The 19007-nt window shown below is 39.2% G+C and overlaps 9 protein-coding genes across 9 annotated transcripts in view; 3 read left to right on the forward strand and 6 right to left on the reverse strand.

Moving 5' to 3' along the window:
• Positions 1-663, forward strand: part of SPOG_03504 (uncharacterized protein) — a gene marked incomplete at its 3' end in the record, with an annotated part of 1825 nt that extends 1162 nt beyond the window's left edge. Inside the window, exon 2 of the mRNA XM_013169919.1 lies at positions 4-663. Coding sequence (XP_013025373.1) covers positions 4-663 — 660 coding nt within the window. The remainder of the gene's footprint in view (positions 1-3) is intronic.
• Positions 1-3664, reverse strand: part of SPOG_03505 (uncharacterized protein) — a 4204-nt gene extending 540 nt beyond the window's left edge. The window contains exons 1-2 of the mRNA XM_013169920.1: positions 3408-3664; positions 111-3363 (exon numbers count right to left, since the gene is read on the reverse strand). Of these exons, the coding sequence (XP_013025374.1) occupies positions 1155-3363; positions 3408-3607 (2409 nt within the window). The 5' untranslated portion in view covers positions 3608-3664 and the 3' untranslated portion in view covers positions 111-1154. The remainder of the gene's footprint in view (positions 1-110; positions 3364-3407) is intronic.
• Positions 3665-3738: 74 nt separating this feature from the next.
• SPOG_03506 (dihydrolipoamide S-acetyltransferase E2) lies at positions 3739-5854 on the reverse strand. Its single transcript, XM_013169921.1, has 2 exons — positions 5519-5854; positions 3739-5451 (listed from the first exon to the last, which is right to left on the reverse strand). Exons 1-2 carry the CDS (start codon positions 5590-5592, stop codon positions 4059-4061), a joined length of 1467 nt encoding a protein of 488 aa, XP_013025375.1. The 5' UTR covers positions 5593-5854; the 3' UTR covers positions 3739-4058.
• Positions 5855-6000: 146 nt separating this feature from the next.
• Positions 6001-9206, reverse strand: SPOG_03507 (TDT malic acid transporter). Its single transcript, XM_013169922.1, has one exon. The coding sequence runs from the start codon at positions 7843-7845 to the stop codon at positions 6565-6567; it is 1281 nt and encodes a 426-aa protein (XP_013025376.1). The 5' UTR covers positions 7846-9206; the 3' UTR covers positions 6001-6564.
• Positions 8233-9776, forward strand: SPOG_03508 (uncharacterized protein). Its single transcript, XM_013169923.1, has one exon. The coding sequence runs from the start codon at positions 8993-8995 to the stop codon at positions 9311-9313; it is 321 nt and encodes a 106-aa protein (XP_013025377.1). The 5' UTR covers positions 8233-8992; the 3' UTR covers positions 9314-9776.
• A 61-nt stretch (positions 9777-9837) lies between these two features.
• Positions 9838-13008, forward strand: SPOG_03509 (membrane transporter). Its single transcript, XM_013169924.1, has one exon. The coding sequence runs from the start codon at positions 10781-10783 to the stop codon at positions 12392-12394; it is 1614 nt and encodes a 537-aa protein (XP_013025378.1). The 5' UTR covers positions 9838-10780; the 3' UTR covers positions 12395-13008.
• On the reverse strand, positions 12864-14331 carry SPOG_03510 (uncharacterized protein). The gene has a single exon (XM_013169925.1). The coding sequence runs from the start codon at positions 14223-14225 to the stop codon at positions 13392-13394; it is 834 nt and encodes a 277-aa protein (XP_013025379.1). The 5' UTR covers positions 14226-14331; the 3' UTR covers positions 12864-13391.
• Positions 14332-14713: 382 nt separating this feature from the next.
• SPOG_03511 (uncharacterized protein) lies at positions 14714-16348 on the reverse strand (the record flags this gene model as incomplete). Its single annotated transcript, XM_013169926.1, has 1 exon — positions 14714-16348. The coding sequence occupies one exon, from the start codon at positions 16346-16348 to the stop codon at positions 14714-14716; it is 1635 nt and encodes a 544-aa protein (XP_013025380.1).
• A 705-nt stretch (positions 16349-17053) lies between these two features.
• Positions 17054-18725, reverse strand: SPOG_03512 (membrane transporter; the record flags this gene model as incomplete). The annotated part of the gene is made up of 5 exons (XM_013169927.1): positions 18339-18725; positions 18192-18297; positions 17753-18147; positions 17199-17703; positions 17054-17150 (listed from the first exon to the last, which is right to left on the reverse strand). Exons 1-5 carry the CDS (start codon positions 18706-18708, stop codon positions 17054-17056), a joined length of 1473 nt encoding a protein of 490 aa, XP_013025381.1. The 5' UTR covers positions 18709-18725.
• Between the last annotated feature and the right edge of the window lie 282 nt (positions 18726-19007).

The raw sequence follows: 19007 nt of genomic DNA on the forward strand, positions 1-19007 counted from the left end.
GAGAAGCCCCTCCGTCTTCCTCTTCAAGATGTCTACAAGATCGGTGGTATTGGCACAGTCCCCGTCGGTCGTGTCGAAACCGGTACTATCAAGCCCGGTATGATTGTCACCTTCGCTCCTTCTGGTGTCACCACTGAGGTTAAGTCCGTCGAAATGCACCACGAATCTCTTGAAGCTGGTCTCCCTGGTGACAACGTTGGTTTCAACGTCAAGAACGTTTCCGTCAAGGACATCCGTCGTGGTAACGTTGCTGGTGACTCTAAGAATGACCCCCCTATGGGCTGTGCTAACTTCACCGCTCAAGTCATCATTCTTAACCACCCCGGTCAAATCTCTGCTGGTTACTCTCCTGTTTTGGACTGCCACACTTCTCACATTGCTTGCCGCTTCAATGAGCTCATTGAGAAGATTGACCGTCGTACCGGTAAGAAGCTTGAAGAATCTCCCAAGTTCGTCAAGTCCGGTGATGCTTGCATCGCTCAAATGGTTCCTACTAAGCCTATGTGCGTTGAAGCTTTCACTGACTACGCTCCTCTTGGCCGTTTCGCCGTCCGTGACATGCGTCAAACCGTCGCTGTCGGTGTCATCAAGGCCGTCGAGAAGACTGCCCCTGGTCAAGCTAAGGTTACCAAGGCTGCCCAAAAGGCTGGTGGTAAGAAGTAAAGTACTTGATGATTACCATCATCAGGTCTTTACTAGTCACTCCTATCAGTTGGTTGTTTAGGATTGAATTAATTTAGTAATTGATATTTTAAAAAAAAATTTATGGTATAGTTGATGTAAGTGTATGGACACCCAAATAATCTATAAAGAGCTTGTTGTATGCGGAAGGTTCTGAAAAGGCTAAAAAGTGGTGCTTTATGGAGAGGAAGAATTTTCAAAAATATTGTAAAGCAAATTACAAACCCGCTAAACATAACATCACTTACAAAGAAGGCTTTGTGTATATCTATGCACACGACCAGATGGTCTGTTCATCTCTAGATAAGCGAAAACCATAATTCTAATATGACAAATGTATTTGAAGTGATAATTATAGGTACATACATATTAACCGGATAACTGATAACTTCTATCGATCACTTAGAACGACATCAAAAAGAAAGCAATAATTTTATGATAATTTCACATATACAAAACATGTAAAACAAAGTCTATATGTTAACATAAGGAGGATGTTGGATAGTCGCAGCTGAGAGAGAATTATTTATATTAAAGATATCCAACAGCGGAACAGGGCTAGCAGACCGCAATGATAGTGTAATTTCAGACGGCGTACGCAAACCCGATGATGTTCGGGCACTTGGTGGACATTCCAAAGCTTGCTTTAACGTCAAAATTTTCTCGTTTCTAGGATTCTGATTGTCGACTTTTGCAGCTGATTGGTTTTTGTGATGCATAATCGGGTTCGGATTGAAGTCTGACATCGGCGATCCATTAGAAAATGAATTTTCGGATGAAGAAGACAAAGTAACTGTTTGGGTAGGTTTCTGTAGTTTTTCATAAAAACTCGAATATTTCGGATGCCAAGATTTTTCCAAAAATAAAACTTTTGATTCCTCAGGATAGACTGAAGGGTTTTCTTGTAATAATTCTGAAACGACCGCTTCAAGTGAAAGAAAAACGCTGCTAGTAGCAGCTGAGGGTAGTGGCTCCCATAAACTTCTGGTCACCGTGCCATCGTAATTCAAAATTGAAAGAGAATCAGAGGGAAGAGACTCTTTCCACCTCAAGCTCATCATTTTTAAAGTCCCGTTGCTCAGACAATCAGAAACGTACAGAAGATAATCGGTAATTAAAGCTTGATGGGTAACCAAATATTTTCCTTTTGTCGCATTTAAAGCGCGATAAAGTAAAGGGAGAAAAGCAGCGACAGTAATAGGTCCATAAAGAGCATAAAATTTTCGTGATAATTTACGTACAGCCTCAAACTCTCCTAAGGAGGAGAATTTTCCAAGCCATTTCTCCACTTGTCCACTTATTTCGTAGATGAAACTCCATAAAGCAGAAAAATAAGATACTGTACTTTTTCCAAAAACTGAATGAAAGTCAAAAATGGAAGTAGGTAGAATATTCAAAAACTCAAAAAAAACATTCACTGTTTTCAAGCGAACAAATGGAGAATCCGAAATATATACTCGCTGAAAAGATACTGGCCAAGCCCGGTACAAGAAGTCAGCAATAAACGAAAGTGTACCAACTGAAGATGGTCTTTCCTTTCTCATTTGTTCCATTTGCATCGTATTCAAAGCCGTAAGCACAACCAGCTGAGTTGCAGTTGTAGCTTTTTCGCTTAAAAGTGAATCCATCTCTCTCCAAACATCAGCAAACTCTTCGTTGTAATATTGATGTTTGATTAAGGAAGTGATACATAACAGAAGTAAATATAAACGTTGAGGCAATCGCTCAGCCGGAAATTCACATAACGTGTACCATTCAAAATCACTAGCTTGTGTATTCTCAATTGCAACTAGTAGATGAAACTCTAGCTCTCTGAGGACGTCAATCACAGAAAGACTTGGAATGGAATTTTGCGAGTTAAGGATAGAATGAATCATATAGGGAACCAAAACATTGGTATTTGCGAATTGGATGCGGCTGCTTTGGAGACAGCGTAAACAGCAAAAAAAGATGGAATGGCGTAATTCAACTGAAGTCCACTCAACTATTTGGTTGAGCACAACAGAGATGTAGTTTTGATTAATCCGAGTATTAGGATTACTAGCGAAAAAGTGAATTAGAGACTTCGTGCTTTCTATCATGAAAACAGGATTCGTCTGAGTATATATATTATATAAAACCCTCAGCGAGAGTTTTTTATTCGCGATCTCTACAGTGTCGCCAACTTCATCATGCTCCGGTAAAGATATACCAGTAGTACTAGGGGGTAACGGCCTGAATGTTTGCGCTGTTGAGCGCACCATGTCAATAAAACTCTGTTGAGTCATTTCATTCTTGCTCCAAGCGTTACTTAGGAAAGCATGAATAACAAAATGAGGTTGGTTACGTGAAATGCCTTCAACATCAGAAAGCTTGCAAGATGTCAATGCGTGAAATGCCTTCAAGCCTAACATTCTTGATTGCTGAGGATCTGGGGGACTGTCAGTTCTGGCCAGGTCAAAATAAAAAGAAACCAATTCATCGAAAGATTTATAAAATTCATTTCCAAAAGCTGTAGAATTTGTTTTAGCGCTACGTTCGCAAAAGGCAGCAAAGCAATCCACCGACATGTTCTGAACGTCCAAACTTTTGAGATTGCTAGAAGCCAACAATATTTTAACAATCTCTGAAGCCATTATCATGACATTCTCCGGGCACTTTTGAATCAAAGTTCGACAAATCTTCAAAGCGATGACCGTTTCACTAGTCCTGTTAGTAAATAGCTCGTTCAAAATAAGCTCCCATACTTGTCCCTTCTCCTATATACGATGTGTTGAGTAAGACGACTTAAATACCGAATGACCTTCTTCAATTTCCCTGAATTTGATGCGGCATAGTAGCTCAAGTATGCTAAAGGTGAGCCGTTAGGTTCTGATCCTCCTAATTTTCTTGAAGGAAAGCATTTGAGAACCAATTTTTTGTGCTTAGAGCGAAATAAAAGCCACATAGAAGCCAATTGAAAGGTCAGTCATGAAATGGCGTTCGAGTTGGTAAAAGGATGAAGTAAGGTGGTGGTGTACTAAAATCTCTTAAGCAGGCAAATATGTGATAAAAACGTAATTAAGTTATCTAAGCGAACCAGTTATTTCACTTATTAAAGTTTAGTAAGGGTGATATATATATATATATATATATACATTTACTATTCTTACTTATTCACCCAAATCATTGTACTAACCCTTGCATTATGGTAAATATATAGTTTTAAAACACTACATATACTTAGATTAAACGAAAGAAATAAATGCATAGAACCTCATGAAGATAATGTTCCACAATCGACTTGAAACATTTATATATGAAGATTTAAAAACACAGCAAATATTACACAGTCACCAGCTACGTTCGAAGGAAGGACGCTGAATCCACTCTCTTGAACTTTGAACAGGAAAGACCGTTTAAAGCAAAAGCTCCAAAGGATTTTCCATGATCTTCTTAAGAGCGGTGGTGAAACGGGCAGCCATGGCACCATCAACAACACGGTGATCAGCGCTCAAAGTGCATTTCATGATAGGAGCGACCTTGAAGCCCTTCTCAGAGGTCTTATCAGGGATAACATTTTCGCTAACAGTACCCACTGCCAAGATACAAGCCTGAGGAGGGTTGATGATAGCAGTGAATTGATCAACGGGGTACATACCCAAATTGGAAATAGTGAAAGTACCACCTTGGTACTCTTCAGGCTTCAATTTGTTGGCACGGGCACGATGGCCGTAATCCTTTGCCATATTGGAAATTTCACGAAGGCCAAGACTATGAGCATTACGGATGACGGGAGTAATCAATCCAGAAGGAGTAGCAACGGCCATAGAAATGTCAACATTCTTGTGTTGGCGAATAAAGTCACCCATCCAAGCAGAATTGACTTCAGGTACTTCTCTCAAAGCGGCAGTAACAGCTTTAATTACGAGATCATTAACGGAAAGTTTGTAGCGGCCATCAGCAATAGAGTTAAGGGCTGTGCGGAGACGAACAATCTTTTCTACATCAATGGCAACGCTAACATAATAGTGGGGGTTAATTTGCTTACTTTCAGTAAGACGAGAAGCAATAATCTTGCGCATATTGCTCAAAGGTAAATCTTCATAGGTGCCAGCAGCAGCAGCATCCTTAGCAGAAGCGGCAGGACTAGTCGCAGCAGCAGCAGCTTTATTTGAGGGAGCGGCAGGACGTTCAGGCTTGAAGTTTTCAACATCAACCTTGATAATACGGCCATTGGGACCAGATCCGCGAATTTGAGATAAGTTAACACCTCTCTCTTCGGCCATTTTTTTGGCTATAGGAGATGCAAAGATACGATCATCATGGACGGCAGTGGCTTCCTTAGTCTCGGTCTTGGCAGTCTCAGCTTCAGCAGTAACATCAGCCTTTTCTTCCTTCGCTTCCTTGGGTTGTTCTTTAGGAGTCTCAGTAGTTTCAGGAGCAGAATCTTCAATACTGAAATCCTTAAAAGCTTCCACGTCTTCGGCATTCTCTACAGTGACAGCAACGGGCTTACCGACAGCAACATCCTTAGCACCACTCTCAATTAAAATCTTAGCCAAGTAACCCTCATCTTGTTGTTCAAAGTCCATTTGAGCCTTATCAGTTTCGATTTCACACAAAACATCACCAGGCTCAATTTTATCTCCAATGCTTTTCTGGAATTCTCCAATATTACCAGCAGTCATTGTAGGAGACAAGGCTGGCATATTTAAAATTGTGTGAGGGGGATATTCTTTTTTGGTGGCATAAAACCGAGCCATTCTACTAATCAATGGGTAAAGATTGGCGCGCTTGGCTGTAATTGTTCTAATAGGTTAGTCATTACTATCAAATACAATGAACAGAAATAGAAAGGGGATTTCTTTTTACTTACCCACCAGATACTTGCAACGATTTCGTTACAGCAATACCATGGCGCACATTACGAACGAGGCTTCCAGACAACATTTAGCAAATCGTCAAAGATGTCAAATTAAAATTTTCAGTCCGTTCCCAACGCTGATCGTTGCCAAAAACTCAAAGAATTATGGTGTTGGTAGAGGGAAAGCTGAGGTTCCCTAAGGGTGAGAAGTCCCCCTCCGGTATTATGAGGTGCACTTCAATATGGTAGCAAACACTATGAGAAATAGCAAAAAAGACTGCGTTTAAAAAGAAAAGTTCACATTATCATTACAGGTTGATATTCTTGTATAATTCTAACTGCTCATCAATAGGCCTGCAATCATATTGTACACATATTCAAAAAGGCTTAGTAACTTTACGTTATGTATTATTTAATAGAACTTAATGATGAAGTTCATACTGTACGATTTACCCAAACCTCTACAGATTAATATGAATTTAAATCAATTGAACCAAAACACTAAAGAATGATCGTTTAAAAAAGCGCATGCATTATTTAAGTCCTTAGCGATTAAATCAAGTAGTTATAATTAGATATATTCAAAATCGGCTTGCCAATGTAAAACTTAAAAAGAGCGACATAAGGGTTCCATTAGACACAGCATTAGCTTTCCATTCAACTCTACCAAAAAAGAAGTATGTTTAGAACTTAATTGATAAATAAAAATGATAATAGGAAACAGGTGAGAAAGGAGGTACAGTATTCATGTTGAAAGCTCGTTACATTTAAAAAGAGAAAAATATAAAATAATTAGGTACCAGGCTTGAAAAATCTCCATTTTTATCACGAATCATGGCAAATGAAAACGAAACGTCTAAAAAATAAATAGATAACCGAACATGAAACAATCAAACAGTCTAACTTTTTTCATCAGCTGTACAGGTCATTTATGGAAAGGAACCAAAAAAAAAAAAAAAAAAAAAGAAGAAAGCAAGAATACAAAAGAAAAAAAACCAAGAGTTACCATGCTTTTTCAACGAAATTAGAGCCAAAGAAAAAGCTTAACAGAACCAGTATTAGGAATTTTTGTCATTATGATTGATTTCTTTCAGAGTCACTTGAGCATCCTTGGAGGTGCCGTCCTTCTCAAAGGATTCTAATTTTTCATAGTATTCAAGAACATCAGGAGGAAGAATGCCGACATCTTCATCCTTTCCAGGATAGAGGAGTTCTTGAACATATACGGCACGAACGGCAAGAATGATTAAGCAAATCCAAACAATGGTTATGATGACACCGCAAACTTGACCAATAACATCAAGGGCTTTAGAATTGATGGCTTTGCCAAGCTCTTGGATGACCATAACAAGACCACCATTCGCAAAGATCATTGCGAACCAGGAAACCTTAAATTTCAGTTTACCAGGAGAGCAAAAGCCGGCGATGACAGAAACCAAAGCAAGTACAAAGTTAAAAATGCCCAAACCGATCATGAACAAAGCAAAGAAACTGCAGATGAAAAGTAGCCATTCGGGTGAGTCTTTTGTGACAAAAATAGGGTGATGCTTGTGTACAGCACCAAAAGCAAGATCCAAAAGAGTTAGACCCGTGTATGAAGGAGGGCTAACAAAGATGAACATGCCAGGACGATCAGCCGGGGCCTGAAGACCGGCTGTGAAAAGACGAAGTATGTTATTCCCATAAACAAGAAGATAGATCCAAAAACCCAAGCCTTGGAAGGCGATACCAGCGACAATCATATTTTTTGCCTGTTCTGGAGGCTGAGACTCAACAATGGCGCTCGCAGCAACACCACAAATCATACAGGGAAAAATTGGAAGAATGAGAGCGGGAATAATGGTATTAAGACGAAATGGATGATTGCGAAAAAGGGTATAAAAGGAGCTGACACAAAAAATGCAAGCGCAAGCGACATAAATCCAGTAGGTGATGCGAATCGTCCAAACCATCCATTCGCCGGTGTAAGGGTAGGCATATGGGTAAAAGTTACTAATTATAGTGGCAATGGAGAGGAGAAAGGTAGGCATAAAGACTAATTCGCCAGGGTTATTCCAAGCCTTCCTGAACGTACCCCGGTAGCGAAGGAAACGAAAGAGAATGCATACTGTAAAAAGAGAAAAAATGCAAAGTTGAAAGACAAAGATAATTTTCCCAAGGGTATTGAGACCATGAAAACGAAAATAATACAAAGATGTGATCATGCCAATGCCACCAGTACCCATAGTAGAAGCAAACCACGCCCACGTAAAGTGTTGAAGGCGCCTAGCAATAGGAAGGCGTTCACCACGTACGCGCAAGTCCAAAAGTTCATGATAACGTTGCTTCAAGAGACCCATTAACTAAATAAAAAAGCAGCAGCACTTGGAAAGCGGATTGAACAAGCGGGATGATTCAATATAGTGCAAAGAACAATTAGAAAGAAGAGAATGAATCTAATGTAACCAAAAGATGCAGAACGAATTAGTGAATAAATAAATGAAAGAAAAAAAAATAGCGATAAAGAAAAAAAAAAGAATAAACAATCAATCAACACAAAACAGGACTTAGAAAACTTTTAACGAAAAAAAAATCCTCGAAAAACCAAAACTAAGGTTATGTAAAAGGCTGCTCTCTAACGATGCCCTTTTATGCAATTCTGTATTGCTTTTTTATTTCTGCCTTCATTAAAAGCGAGAAAATGCTTTTTAGTTTTGTTCACGTTACACCTCCTTCAATGGCAAATATTGTGTACCCGGCAATAGCATCCAATAGTACCGAAATGAGACTCTTAACTCCGGTATATTTCTGCGTAGTGTAAGGGAAGAAGCAGAGGATACCAGTCATCAGAATTAAAGATTTGTAGATGTTTAACTATCTGTAGTGAAATAATTTCTCTGAAAGAAGCAATTTCCAATCGCTTATTAAAGGGAAAAGTAATACCGAGGGTTCTATGTACCTTACCTTTGATTCTTTAACGACGCTAAGGGACCGATCCCTATTCAAAAGGAACGCAAGGGTCGCGATGCATCTATTACGGAGGTAGGACGGAACGGAAAGAGATTTCGATGTATGCATAGGAAGAGACAGAACAAATCCCTCTTTATATAAAAGGGAAGGCAGACACTGAGTGAAACGAACTTCCCAAGGGATTTTTTGCTGAGTGAAAGGAAGGGATGGAGAGCGCGTCTGTATCACATACAGCAAAAGCTTTTATATTTTGAAACTAAATATTTGTAAGTGAGCTGTATGAAAGTTTTGAATGGCAACTCGGGTATGCCGGATAGAGTGGTATAAACAAGAAGGAAAGAAGTTTCAGTTAAACGAAAAAGAAACCCATTTAAAACGAAAAAGATGCGGAGACGCTAAGGGGGAGATATACAGCGACATCATACAACAATGAAAAGTAACACATGAGGGAAACTTTTCAAAGAGATGACTAGGCTTCACCTGAGAAGATGCTGATGATAATCACATGCTCCTACGGAAAGAGGTTGAACTTCTGTGATGGTAAATTTTCATTATCCTGAGCTGGGGTGCTCTTTGCTTCCGATGCCAGCCGTCGCAATTGCCGATACTGAGTCCCAATCATTCGTCGCTTACCCTTTTTTTATCTTTTTTACGAATACCCTCTGGTTCCCTCTTCAACTGCCGCCGAGTGGTCGGTCAGCCAAGTACATCTTTAAAAGACTTGCTGGGACTCCTCAAATGCCGTTTCGGGAATTACTGCATCCGAAGCATTTAACCTTTATTTCTTCCCCTAATTTATTAAACTTTGATTTACCCCGTCTATTCCATTCAGACATGTGCGCACTTAGAAATAATTAAGTTTACGCACTTCATGTTCCCGTTATGCATTTTCACTAGCTCCTGTAACCTTCCTTTGGCCGCCTTGTTGCTTTTTTGGCGCCTCCTTTTCGTCTGTTTTCTCATTCGTTCAAGCTCCTCTTACACTTTCCATCATCCTCACGAAACACTCCTACAAGGTTCGAGACTTACGTCAAATACCGGCAATGAAAAAGTATCTCGTGATCTCATATACCGGCTCTCCACACTTACGTCGGCATTGCAAAGGTAGCAAAAGGTCTAGAACGGTTATGAGCCCTATCATTAAACCAATCAGAATAAACAAGAAACGTGACTCGTGTGTGGTTGCACTTTATTTTGCCAATTCACAATGCCTCGAGTCTTATAATGTTCATTGATGTTACCTTTCTCCTCATTGATACGTAGCCGAACTTATTCTTCTTCTTACTATCTCGCTCTCACTCCATCCTTTGCGTCATTTTTTTGTATATGTTATTTGAGTCGCAAAGAACTTTGTACATTCGGGCATGTAATTTCTTGCATTTATAAAGGCCTCGTTCCCCCACGTCAACCGTATCCCTCCTTCGGTGTTGTTTTACTCGAGTTTCGCTTCCTCGAGATATTTTTCTTTTTTCTTTCCCTATAGTCGGTGACATTCACATCGATTCGGTTTTTATTTCTTGAATTTGTTTGTTTTTTTTTTTTGCTTTGTTTGGACAATAGTTTCCTTCGCTACTTCTTCCTTAGTTGGTTCTGCATTGACCTCTATCTCGTCTGACCGACTGTATCATTGACTACTTAGGTATTTTGCGAGCTTGTAGATTTAAATCTGCATTCGCGCTATTTTTTCTTCCGTTTTCCCCTTACTTCCTTTTTGAAGCGTTGTTTCCCTTTATTTTACGTGATTCCCCTTATTTAAACGCTACATATTTGGAAATATATGTCGATTAGTTCTTTTTGAATTGACTCAGCTTTCTTTGTAATAGTATTTTTTGTCCCTCGCACCTTGTTTCTCTATAACTGATCTAACATTCTTTCGAAGGTCGACGGAAGCGACGAATCTTGATTTTGATCACCTCGTTTTTAAAATACTTTTATCTAGGTATTTATCTCAGTTCATTTGAGACAATTTATAAAAAAGCCGTACTGAAATCGCTTATCAAAAGTTAGTTTATCCTTTCAAGTCTTGTTAATTTCACCCGACATTCGTTTTTTCATTTACGTGTTTGTTTTCACTCTTTTCTATCTCGTTTTCTTCTATTCTTTGCATTTCTTTTCCAGTGACGAAGTTGCTTGGTTTTACCATATCGTCTTGTGTTCAGTCCATTCTTTCTGTTTAACGTTTGGTTTTTTTTTCTCTGCATTTAATTTTCTACTCTATTTTATTCCTTTATATATTCAGCCTAAACCGCCTGTTTATATTGAAAGATTGTTTTGCTATATATTCTTGTAACATTAACACTGTTTTCTTGAGTTATAAAAAAAACAATGGACTACATTTTCCTTTGGACGGGCAGGAAGTTCCGTCACCTTGACATTAATGCAGACATAAGCAAGGTTCAATCCAGGAAAGCATCTTCTCCGCAAGACCAAGAACCTACTCATCAGCAGCATGAAAAAGTTGAGCCTCAGGCCCACTCCAGTGATGAAGATGATGGTTTTACCTCCTCTCACAGTAAATCTTACCAAGAGGAATCAGATTCTACAGAGTATCAAGTTGCTTGGGCCGGCGTAGACGATCCGTTGAACCCAAAAAATTGGCCCATGTGGAAAAAAATTCTTACAATAAGTATCGCTTCCTTCATTGCCATTGTAATTACTGCTAATTCGAGTATTTTCTCTGCTGGTGGTGGTGTCGCCGCAAAACAGTTTCACACAGGTGCTGCAGTCGGTGATTTGTGTTCAGCTGTATTTTTATTGGGTTTCGCTTGTGGTTCTGTCATTTTTGCTCCTCTTTCTGAGGTTTATGGACGACTTCCTATTTATTCTTGTACGCTCATCATCTTTACCCTCTTTCAGATTGGAGGTGGCCTTTCCAAAAATATTTGGAGTTTGGTCATTTTCCGCTTTATCCATGGCTTCTTTGCTTGTACGCCTATGTCTGCATGTGGTGGTACCGTTAGCGATCTCTTTTCGCCCGTTGAGCGTACTTCAGCGTTGCTCTTCTTTTGTGCTTGTGCCTTCGTTGGTCCTCTTACTGGACCTACCCTTGGTGGTTTTATCACAGGTAGCAAGTTAGGCTGGAGATGGGACTTTTGGATCAATATGATTTGGGCTGCCCTTACTTGGGTTATCGTTATCTTTGTGATGCCCGAAAGTCATGGTGCTACAATTCTCGACTTTAAGGCTAGGTACCTTCGCAAGCAAACAAGCTGTAGTTTGTGGTATAACGAACATGAACGTCAACGTAGTGTTACCAATGCCATCCGTACTTCTTTGACGCGTGGTGTGAAGCTTTTAAGTACTGAACCAATTGTTCAAGCCATCTGTTTGTATCTTGTATTCATTAACGTCCTACTCTATATGGTCAATGTCGGTTATCCTATGATATTTGCACAATACAATTTCAATTCCGGTGAAGAGGGTCTTGCCCTGCTTGGTGCTGATGTTGGGGTTTTTGTTGGCTTTTGCTTTACTCCCTTAATTCATTGGCATTACAAAAAACGCTTTCATATGAACAACGGTAATGTTCGTCCTGAAGACCGTCTATGGCCTCTATTTTTCGGTTCTTTCTTCATTCCAATTGCTTTGTTTTGGTTAGCGTGGACTTGTTACCCATCGGTTCATTGGGCAGCCCCCTTAGTAAGTGGTGTCTTTTTGGGTTGGGGATTTTTGTATGTCTTGCAAGCTTGTTATTCTTATCTTGTCGATTGTTACCATGAGCTGGCGGCTAGTGCATTGGCAGTTGGTACCACTACGCGTTACGCTGCTGGTGGTGGTATGACTGTTGTTGCTCGTCCTATGTACAACAATTTAAACTATCACTGGGCTACATCACTTCTAGCATTTATTGGTTGTGGTCTTATTCCCATTCCTTTCCTCTTCTATTTCTTTGGTAAAAGAATTCGTCAAAGAAGTGCTCATGCTTACAAGGGTGGTTAAACTAAAAAGAACACTGGGTGTTCTAAGTGTATTATAGTTCCTGCATTCCATGTAAAGGTTGTTTTTTATGTTTTCTCTGTCAAAAGTTAGCAAGGTCTTCGGAGTTTTCGACTGGTTTGAAGAGGTCGAAGTATCATTGTTGAGTTTCTCAGAGAACAAATTTGAGTTTTATACCCATAAAATTGGGCTGTGTGTTTATAAATTGAGGATGAGACGGGATCATCATCCTATTGTTTTATAATCTCTTTTAATATACTTTGAAAAGGTATATAACGGAGGTCCGTATGTTAGGTGGTCCTCTCATCAAATTTGCTTTGGACTACGATTAATGATTTCTACTGTCTTTTTTAAAGTTGAACGTATGTTTATGAACCTTGCAAGTTGTTATATAGTTACCAAAAAAAGAATAAGCATGTTGGGCTCTACGAAATGCAAAAGAGCTAAACATGAATTTATAAAAATAAAAATATTTTCTTTGTAATGTCTGAAGTAAAAAACATTTTATTCTAGACTTGTTAAGAGTTTTATATTAGTTTTTTAGATTGCTTGAGAAATTCAATATTAAGTAGTAAGTAGTGTTTTTAAACCGACAAAGGACGCATGAATCGAATCGCGAAAAGTAAATTAGTCTTTAAACAAATCAAAACATAAGATACATTAATATATGGCCTCCAAAATAAGACAAGTCAAATCGTATACTTACTGATTATATTGTGATCAAGAGAACCCAAAACAAAAGTAAACATATATACATAGTTTGTATAGCGAACGAGAAGCAAAAACGAACAAGTTCGAGAATATTTCAACGGACGGATTCTAAATCAAAATTCAGAGGATTGATAGATAAATAAATCTTTGATATTGAAAAAGGGGTCTATTTAGGGTGGTACTATTCAAAGGAAGGAATAAGTAGTTGCATAACCTATTAAGGACATGGGAAGAAAAAGGGATCCAAGTTACGAATTGAATGGAATTTGGAAAGAATGGCATGAACATACTAAGGATGTAAAAGGACCCAAGAATCAGGAAAAGAGTAATCTTCTGTTCGAAAGATATTGAGCGTGCCGACAATAGAGTAACCCGCAGTTTCTAAAAGTTCAATAAGCGTCGCTATGAAGAGACGAACGTACATGGTCTCGGGCCCATTTGCAGCCCATGGATATCCACGAAGTTTACATTCAGGCACTGTACCTCGATAAAGGCGGAATGTTTGCAAACCACGATACCAATGTTGCAGGCAAGCACTGTGAACAATGGAAATTAAGCGTTGGGAACCATCAATGATACGAATGCGATCGGAATGTTCGAATGTAATGACCGACCACTCCTTTTGAGGAGTTATCGTAGCAGCAGCTAAACCAGGGATGTGTAAGAAGAACCAACTGTCCAAGGAGCCCATTTTCTCAGAAACATTACATAATATGTAAAGTTTCCAGTCATGACTCATCATGTAAGCAATGAGTTCTTTCACTATACGTTGGACATGAATTGTACCAAATCCGCTTGCAAGCCAAGGAGCGCCAGACATTCTGATTTCATGTGAAGGGCCATACTTCCGCTGGCTCCGAACTCCCCGGGGCCAATATTGTTGAATTAGAATCACAGCTCCATCCAAAAGCGGAGACGGAAAATTCGTAAATCGAAGTTTATCATGTTCATGAAGTGAAATACTCGCAACCTCTGTAGTATGTTTGCCTACAAATGAAGGAGGAGATGGCGGCTCATAAGGTGTATAGTCATTTTCGTCATCCTCTGATTTGTCTCTGTAGGGCTTGAAAGGCTTTTCAGTAGCAGAATAGGCCGGAGGAGGAACATCAGTTGACTTTTTCATAATTTTAAAGAAACGTAAGGTTCTCTGATCCTTTGAATTTGTAGTTCAACGTCTATACGTTGAGGCAGCTAATTACTATAATTCGTAATATGACACGAGTAGCAACCTACCTACACCAAGTAACAGAATGTAAACAGACAGTTTGAATGAATGGGCTTATGGCAGAGAGGAGGGTTTTCATTTAAATTACTGTTAGCTGTTGATGGTATAAGCAAGTGATCTGATTTTGAGAGTGAATCACTTGGTTTGGTAGAAACCCAAAGGCAGGTTCGAAGCAGTAAAAAGAAGGCTACAACTATCCTTTTCTCCCTACAAGCGATTCTATGTTTCTTTGGCTTGCGAAAAAGAAGATTTTATTGTACAAGAATGCCCGCTACTGGAAAAGAAAAGCATTGGTAAAGGTTTAGGTTAAGGCGACGAGAATAAAGCAACTCAACACTGAATAAATTAAATTTTTCCTTCATCTTTAGTTGGTTTTATATGCATTTTTAAATTTTGTTTTGAAGGGATGAACGATCGTCATCATCTTTTGGTTCATGAAAAGTATTCCATTTCACCGCTGGTATTAACATCCAGCTAATCAAGCCAAATATTGTAATTGCACCAAAGATAACTGGTGCATAATTGAAGTTTTTGGCAGTTACCGGATAGGCCTTGGGTGAAAACAGGATGACTGCGGTAAATAAATTCCACAGAAAGGTGATTACGAGGAAAGGTTTGGATAGAAATCCAAGGGACCATTTGGATGTGGGAAATTTATCTTTGGAAAGAAACAATCTCCCGAAAGCTATAGTAGCATATGATAGAATCGTGGGTACAGCGGCAGCCGACATTAAAGACGTGAAGGCAACAGAACTAGGTAAGTTTGAGCACAAGAGAGCAGCAGCTACAAAATATATGAAATAGATAGCATTTTTTGGCTGGCCGTATCCGTCCACTTTGCTAAGCCATTGAGAAAATGGCAAGACACCATCACGAGCAACAGCAAATACCAGTCTACTCGAAGCTACAATGGATAAGGTTGTATCCAAAATAGTTCCAATTATTCCAACAACATTCATAAAAACATGTGCTCTTTTTCCTAATACTAAGGCATAAAAGCTTACGAATGGTTGCTGCTCGTTTGTTTTCATTAGTGGATACAAGATTTGGCTTGGCGGGAGGCAATATAGAAAAACGATCATTATACAGCAACTTAAGATACTATTTGATAAAGCCGAGTAAAACATACCTCGAGCTGCAGTTTGGCTAGCATTCTTTGTTTCTTCGGCTACATGTCCAGCAGCGTCGTAACCGACAAGAATACGAGCTGTACAGAAGAAAGTCAGACACCAAGACCATCCATGATTTACCTTCCCAATCCCGTAATTCGTCGACATCATGAATTCTTGGTCTCGAAATCCGTACTTCTTTGAAGTAGCGATGGGAAGCCAAATTAAATTGAGCAGAAAGTCCAACAGGATGACAAATACAGATGCACGAAATACATAGCGAAACCATTTTGGTGGTACACTGTTGATGAGCACGGAAATAAGAAGCAAGCCCTCGCCCACAGCCCATTGCACAGCTCGAAATTTAACATCGGTAGAGCTGACTGAAAACTTGGATTTAAACACAGGGAGCTCACCAAAAATAAATTTTGATGTAGAATGACAACTAACAGCGACAAAGGAGGTCCATGCTACGACCGCCCACCATGCGACCAAGAAGCCAATAAGCCGACCATACTTTCGACCACCAGCAGCAGAAGCCCAAAAGTACACTGATCCAGCAGTAGGCAATGCAGAACAAACTTCGGCAATGGATGACGCAGATACTAGACTCAGGGGAATCGCAATGCAATAAGTAATCCAGTATGCAGAAGGGCCACCCGTTAACAATCCTACATAAAATGAGCCCCGAATATTTGCCATAAAGTCGCAGCATGAAAAGGAGCTTGCAAAGTTTTCAAAAAACTCGTACGTACGATGTAGCTTTGGTTGGTAGCCCAATGTTTTGAGCAATTTCTCATCTTCATCTAAGCCTTGGCCGTCGGCATTTAGCACTCGAACTACGCTGTCTTTCTCTAAATTGTAAGCTATTTCTGTCAAGCCATTGCTCTTTTCTTCCGTATTTTCACTCATAATTATGAATGTAAACAAACCGTATACCGCGTTGCAACGAATGTTTTCACTTCCGATTCTTTCTATGTATATCATGTTCTTTGGGCCCCTGCATCCGAAAATTGATATCCATGGGGAAATATCGGAGCCAGTCTAATTGTCTTAATGATATGAAACTGATTGACAACCTTCTGCTATTGCTTTTCCAAGTAAAACCCCCTTCATATAGCTTTAATATGGTATTTTATAAAATCGACCTCGTTAATATGTATTCAGAGAAGACTCATTTAGAGTAAAAGTGAAGACGACGTAGACCTTTCTTTCTTTTATTTTTGTCCCAATAATTATGATTCATTTGTAACTCACGTTTCTAAAGACAATTCCCAAATCCCCAAAAGATCATTGTCCTTTGATGAAATGCATGGGTATCATCTTGTCAGTAGTTTGTATAAATTTCTTAAGGTGCTCTATGAGTTTTTTAGATATATAACTTGCTTCTCAATTTCTTCGTAAAGTATTAGTCACATGTTATTCCCGATTAAGTCACTGCATTATGACAAATTAATTAGAGAAAGTAAGTCAACCTCTAAATAGTTACAAAAAATATTATAATCCAAAATCTACCTGGAATATTCTAACTGTATACCAGCGTTAAAAAGTCCACTGAAGAATTTCCAGACAGTGAATATATAAACAACAAAAAAAACTTCGAAATATAGGTGCAAATTATTCATCCTTGAACACAACCATATTAGACATAGCTCGCAACTTCTTTCCTCCAAACCAAAGGACGGAACAGGTAATAATAGAAGACCCCAGAACGCTAAAATCGATTAGTATCAATTTAAAAAAAAAAAGTGATACAACGTACATAAAACCCAAGAGGGAATTTCCCCATCCATAACCTAAATGATCGTAAAGAGTTTGTCCAAACAATGGAAAACCAAATGCTGCAAGGGAACGGACGCAACAAGCAACTGCAGTTGATGATGCAGCATATATTATGAAGGTATCTATTAAATAAGTTTGAATACCACGCCAACCCAACATGAGGCCGACATTAAACATTGCGGCACCGATATCAGGGCCAATCCAATGAGTATGGTACTTTGCGGTCCACCCATACACGAATAGGCCCGCTGGAAAAAATATTGTACCTAATAAAATTACCGGAACACGAAACTCTGGTGCCATCTTTCCGTCATTTCTATTCTTTAGGAAACGAAAGGTCTTGTCGATAAAAACGCCTGATGCCTGGCTACCCGAGATCAAACCAAGTCCAGGAGCAATGTAATGTAAACCAGCGATGGAAGGACGTTGATGATACTCATGTGTCCACAAAACAGGGTAAGTTGTTAATACAAGATAAAGAATACCTAACGGTTAGAAAAACATCCCAGCAAGTTCACTAAATAACTCACTTACCATACTGAATAGCCATGTAACCTGCGCACAAAATTACCACGGGTTGAGTTGTCAACATTTTCAGAGGTCGCATCAAGGCAGGGGTGACAAGCTTATGTTGAGGAATGTGTTCTAAACGCCATTCCGTATGAAATTTTAAAGTATTTTCCTTTTTATTAAGCTTTCTTGCTTTGCGGCCCAGGAGGGTCTTGGGATACGTTTCCGCAAGAAAGGGTATCGAAAGAGCAAATACAAAACCGCTAAAAATGGTAGTAGACCAAAAGATCCACTTGTAAGTTGTATAGTCAGCAATAAATCCACTAATTACTGGTCCTATAGTGGGACCCAACAAAGGAGCCAGGGACATGACTGCGACAGCTCTTCCTCTTTCTTCTGGAGTGAATAAATCGCTAATCCTACAAAGTGTTAGAAACGGGAGATCGAGTAAAAACTGACATACGTTCCGCTCCCGAGACCCATTGGTGTTGCACTTCCAAAGCCGGCCAAAAACCGAAAAATGTACATTTGAGCTTTGGTTTTTGCGAGGCCACAAGCCATGTTAAAAACTAATAGTTAGAAAAAGATGGAAAATTATAAGGAAACTTACCAATGAAAATGACATTTCCTGTTTGTAGCAGGATTCGACGACCGAATATTTCCGACAGTGGGGCACTGATCATGGGTGAAATTGCAAAAACCAGCAAATATATACTGAGGATAAGGGCTTTCTCAGTAGAGTTTTCAATATGAAACCGTTCTGCAATTTGGTCAAGACAGGGAGCTACCATGGAAGATGCCATGGGGCCTAACAGTGCAAACACCGAAACGATGACTAGCTGAATCCATCTTCTAGAGTAGGGCCAGTTTTTTGGGTTTTTGGGATCAGTTGGGGAATCCCATGTGATTAAGAAGGGATCATCGATGGGTTTAATTTCTTCAGTTTCTTCTTGCTTGGACAGGGACTTCTTGAAATCCATGCTTGAACGTATGATAATTTTTTTTTTTTTTAATAAAAAAAAAGAAAAAAAATATGTATATGCGTGATACTAAAACCGGTAATGTAAAGGCAAAAAATGATAGTCCCCTAAAAAGAGAGTCCAATAATTTCTTTTCTCTTCTTATAGTTTTAGTTTTGATGTTTTAATTTTTAACCGAAATACAATGATTAGAGCGAAACCGTAAGGGTAGAAAAATCTTCATAACAAGGATCTTCAAGGTTGTCCAAGAAGGACTAAGAGCTGACAAGCAAGTATAAGAAAAGTATCGCTGAAAAACA

The sequence above is a fragment of the Schizosaccharomyces cryophilus genome (assembly GCF_000004155.1).
Source record: "Schizosaccharomyces cryophilus OY26 unplaced genomic scaffold supercont4.7, whole genome shotgun sequence".
NCBI classification, from domain to species: Eukaryota; Fungi; Ascomycota; class Schizosaccharomycetes; order Schizosaccharomycetales; family Schizosaccharomycetaceae; genus Schizosaccharomyces; species Schizosaccharomyces cryophilus.

What these genes read in the sequence shown, in the direction of transcription:
- SPOG_03506 (XM_013169921.1), bottom strand. Translation starts at nt 5,592, where the DNA reads ATGTTGTCTGGAAGCCTCGTTCGTAATGTGCGCCATGGTATTGCTGTA. An exon ending in TCGTTGCAAGTATCTGGTGG is followed by an intron (nt 5,452 to 5,518) that starts GTAAGTAAAAAG and finishes CTAACCTATTAG; the next exon opens with AACAATTACAGCCAAGCGCG.
- SPOG_03510 (XM_013169925.1), bottom strand. Translation starts at nt 14,225, where the DNA reads ATGAAAAAGTCAACTGATGTTCCTCCTCCGGCCTATTCTGCTACTGAA.
- SPOG_03509 (XM_013169924.1), top strand. Translation starts at nt 10,781, where the DNA reads ATGGACTACATTTTCCTTTGGACGGGCAGGAAGTTCCGTCACCTTGAC.
- SPOG_03507 (XM_013169922.1), bottom strand. Translation starts at nt 7,845, where the DNA reads ATGGGTCTCTTGAAGCAACGTTATCATGAACTTTTGGACTTGCGCGTA.
- SPOG_03508 (XM_013169923.1), top strand. Translation starts at nt 8,993, where the DNA reads ATGGTAAATTTTCATTATCCTGAGCTGGGGTGCTCTTTGCTTCCGATG.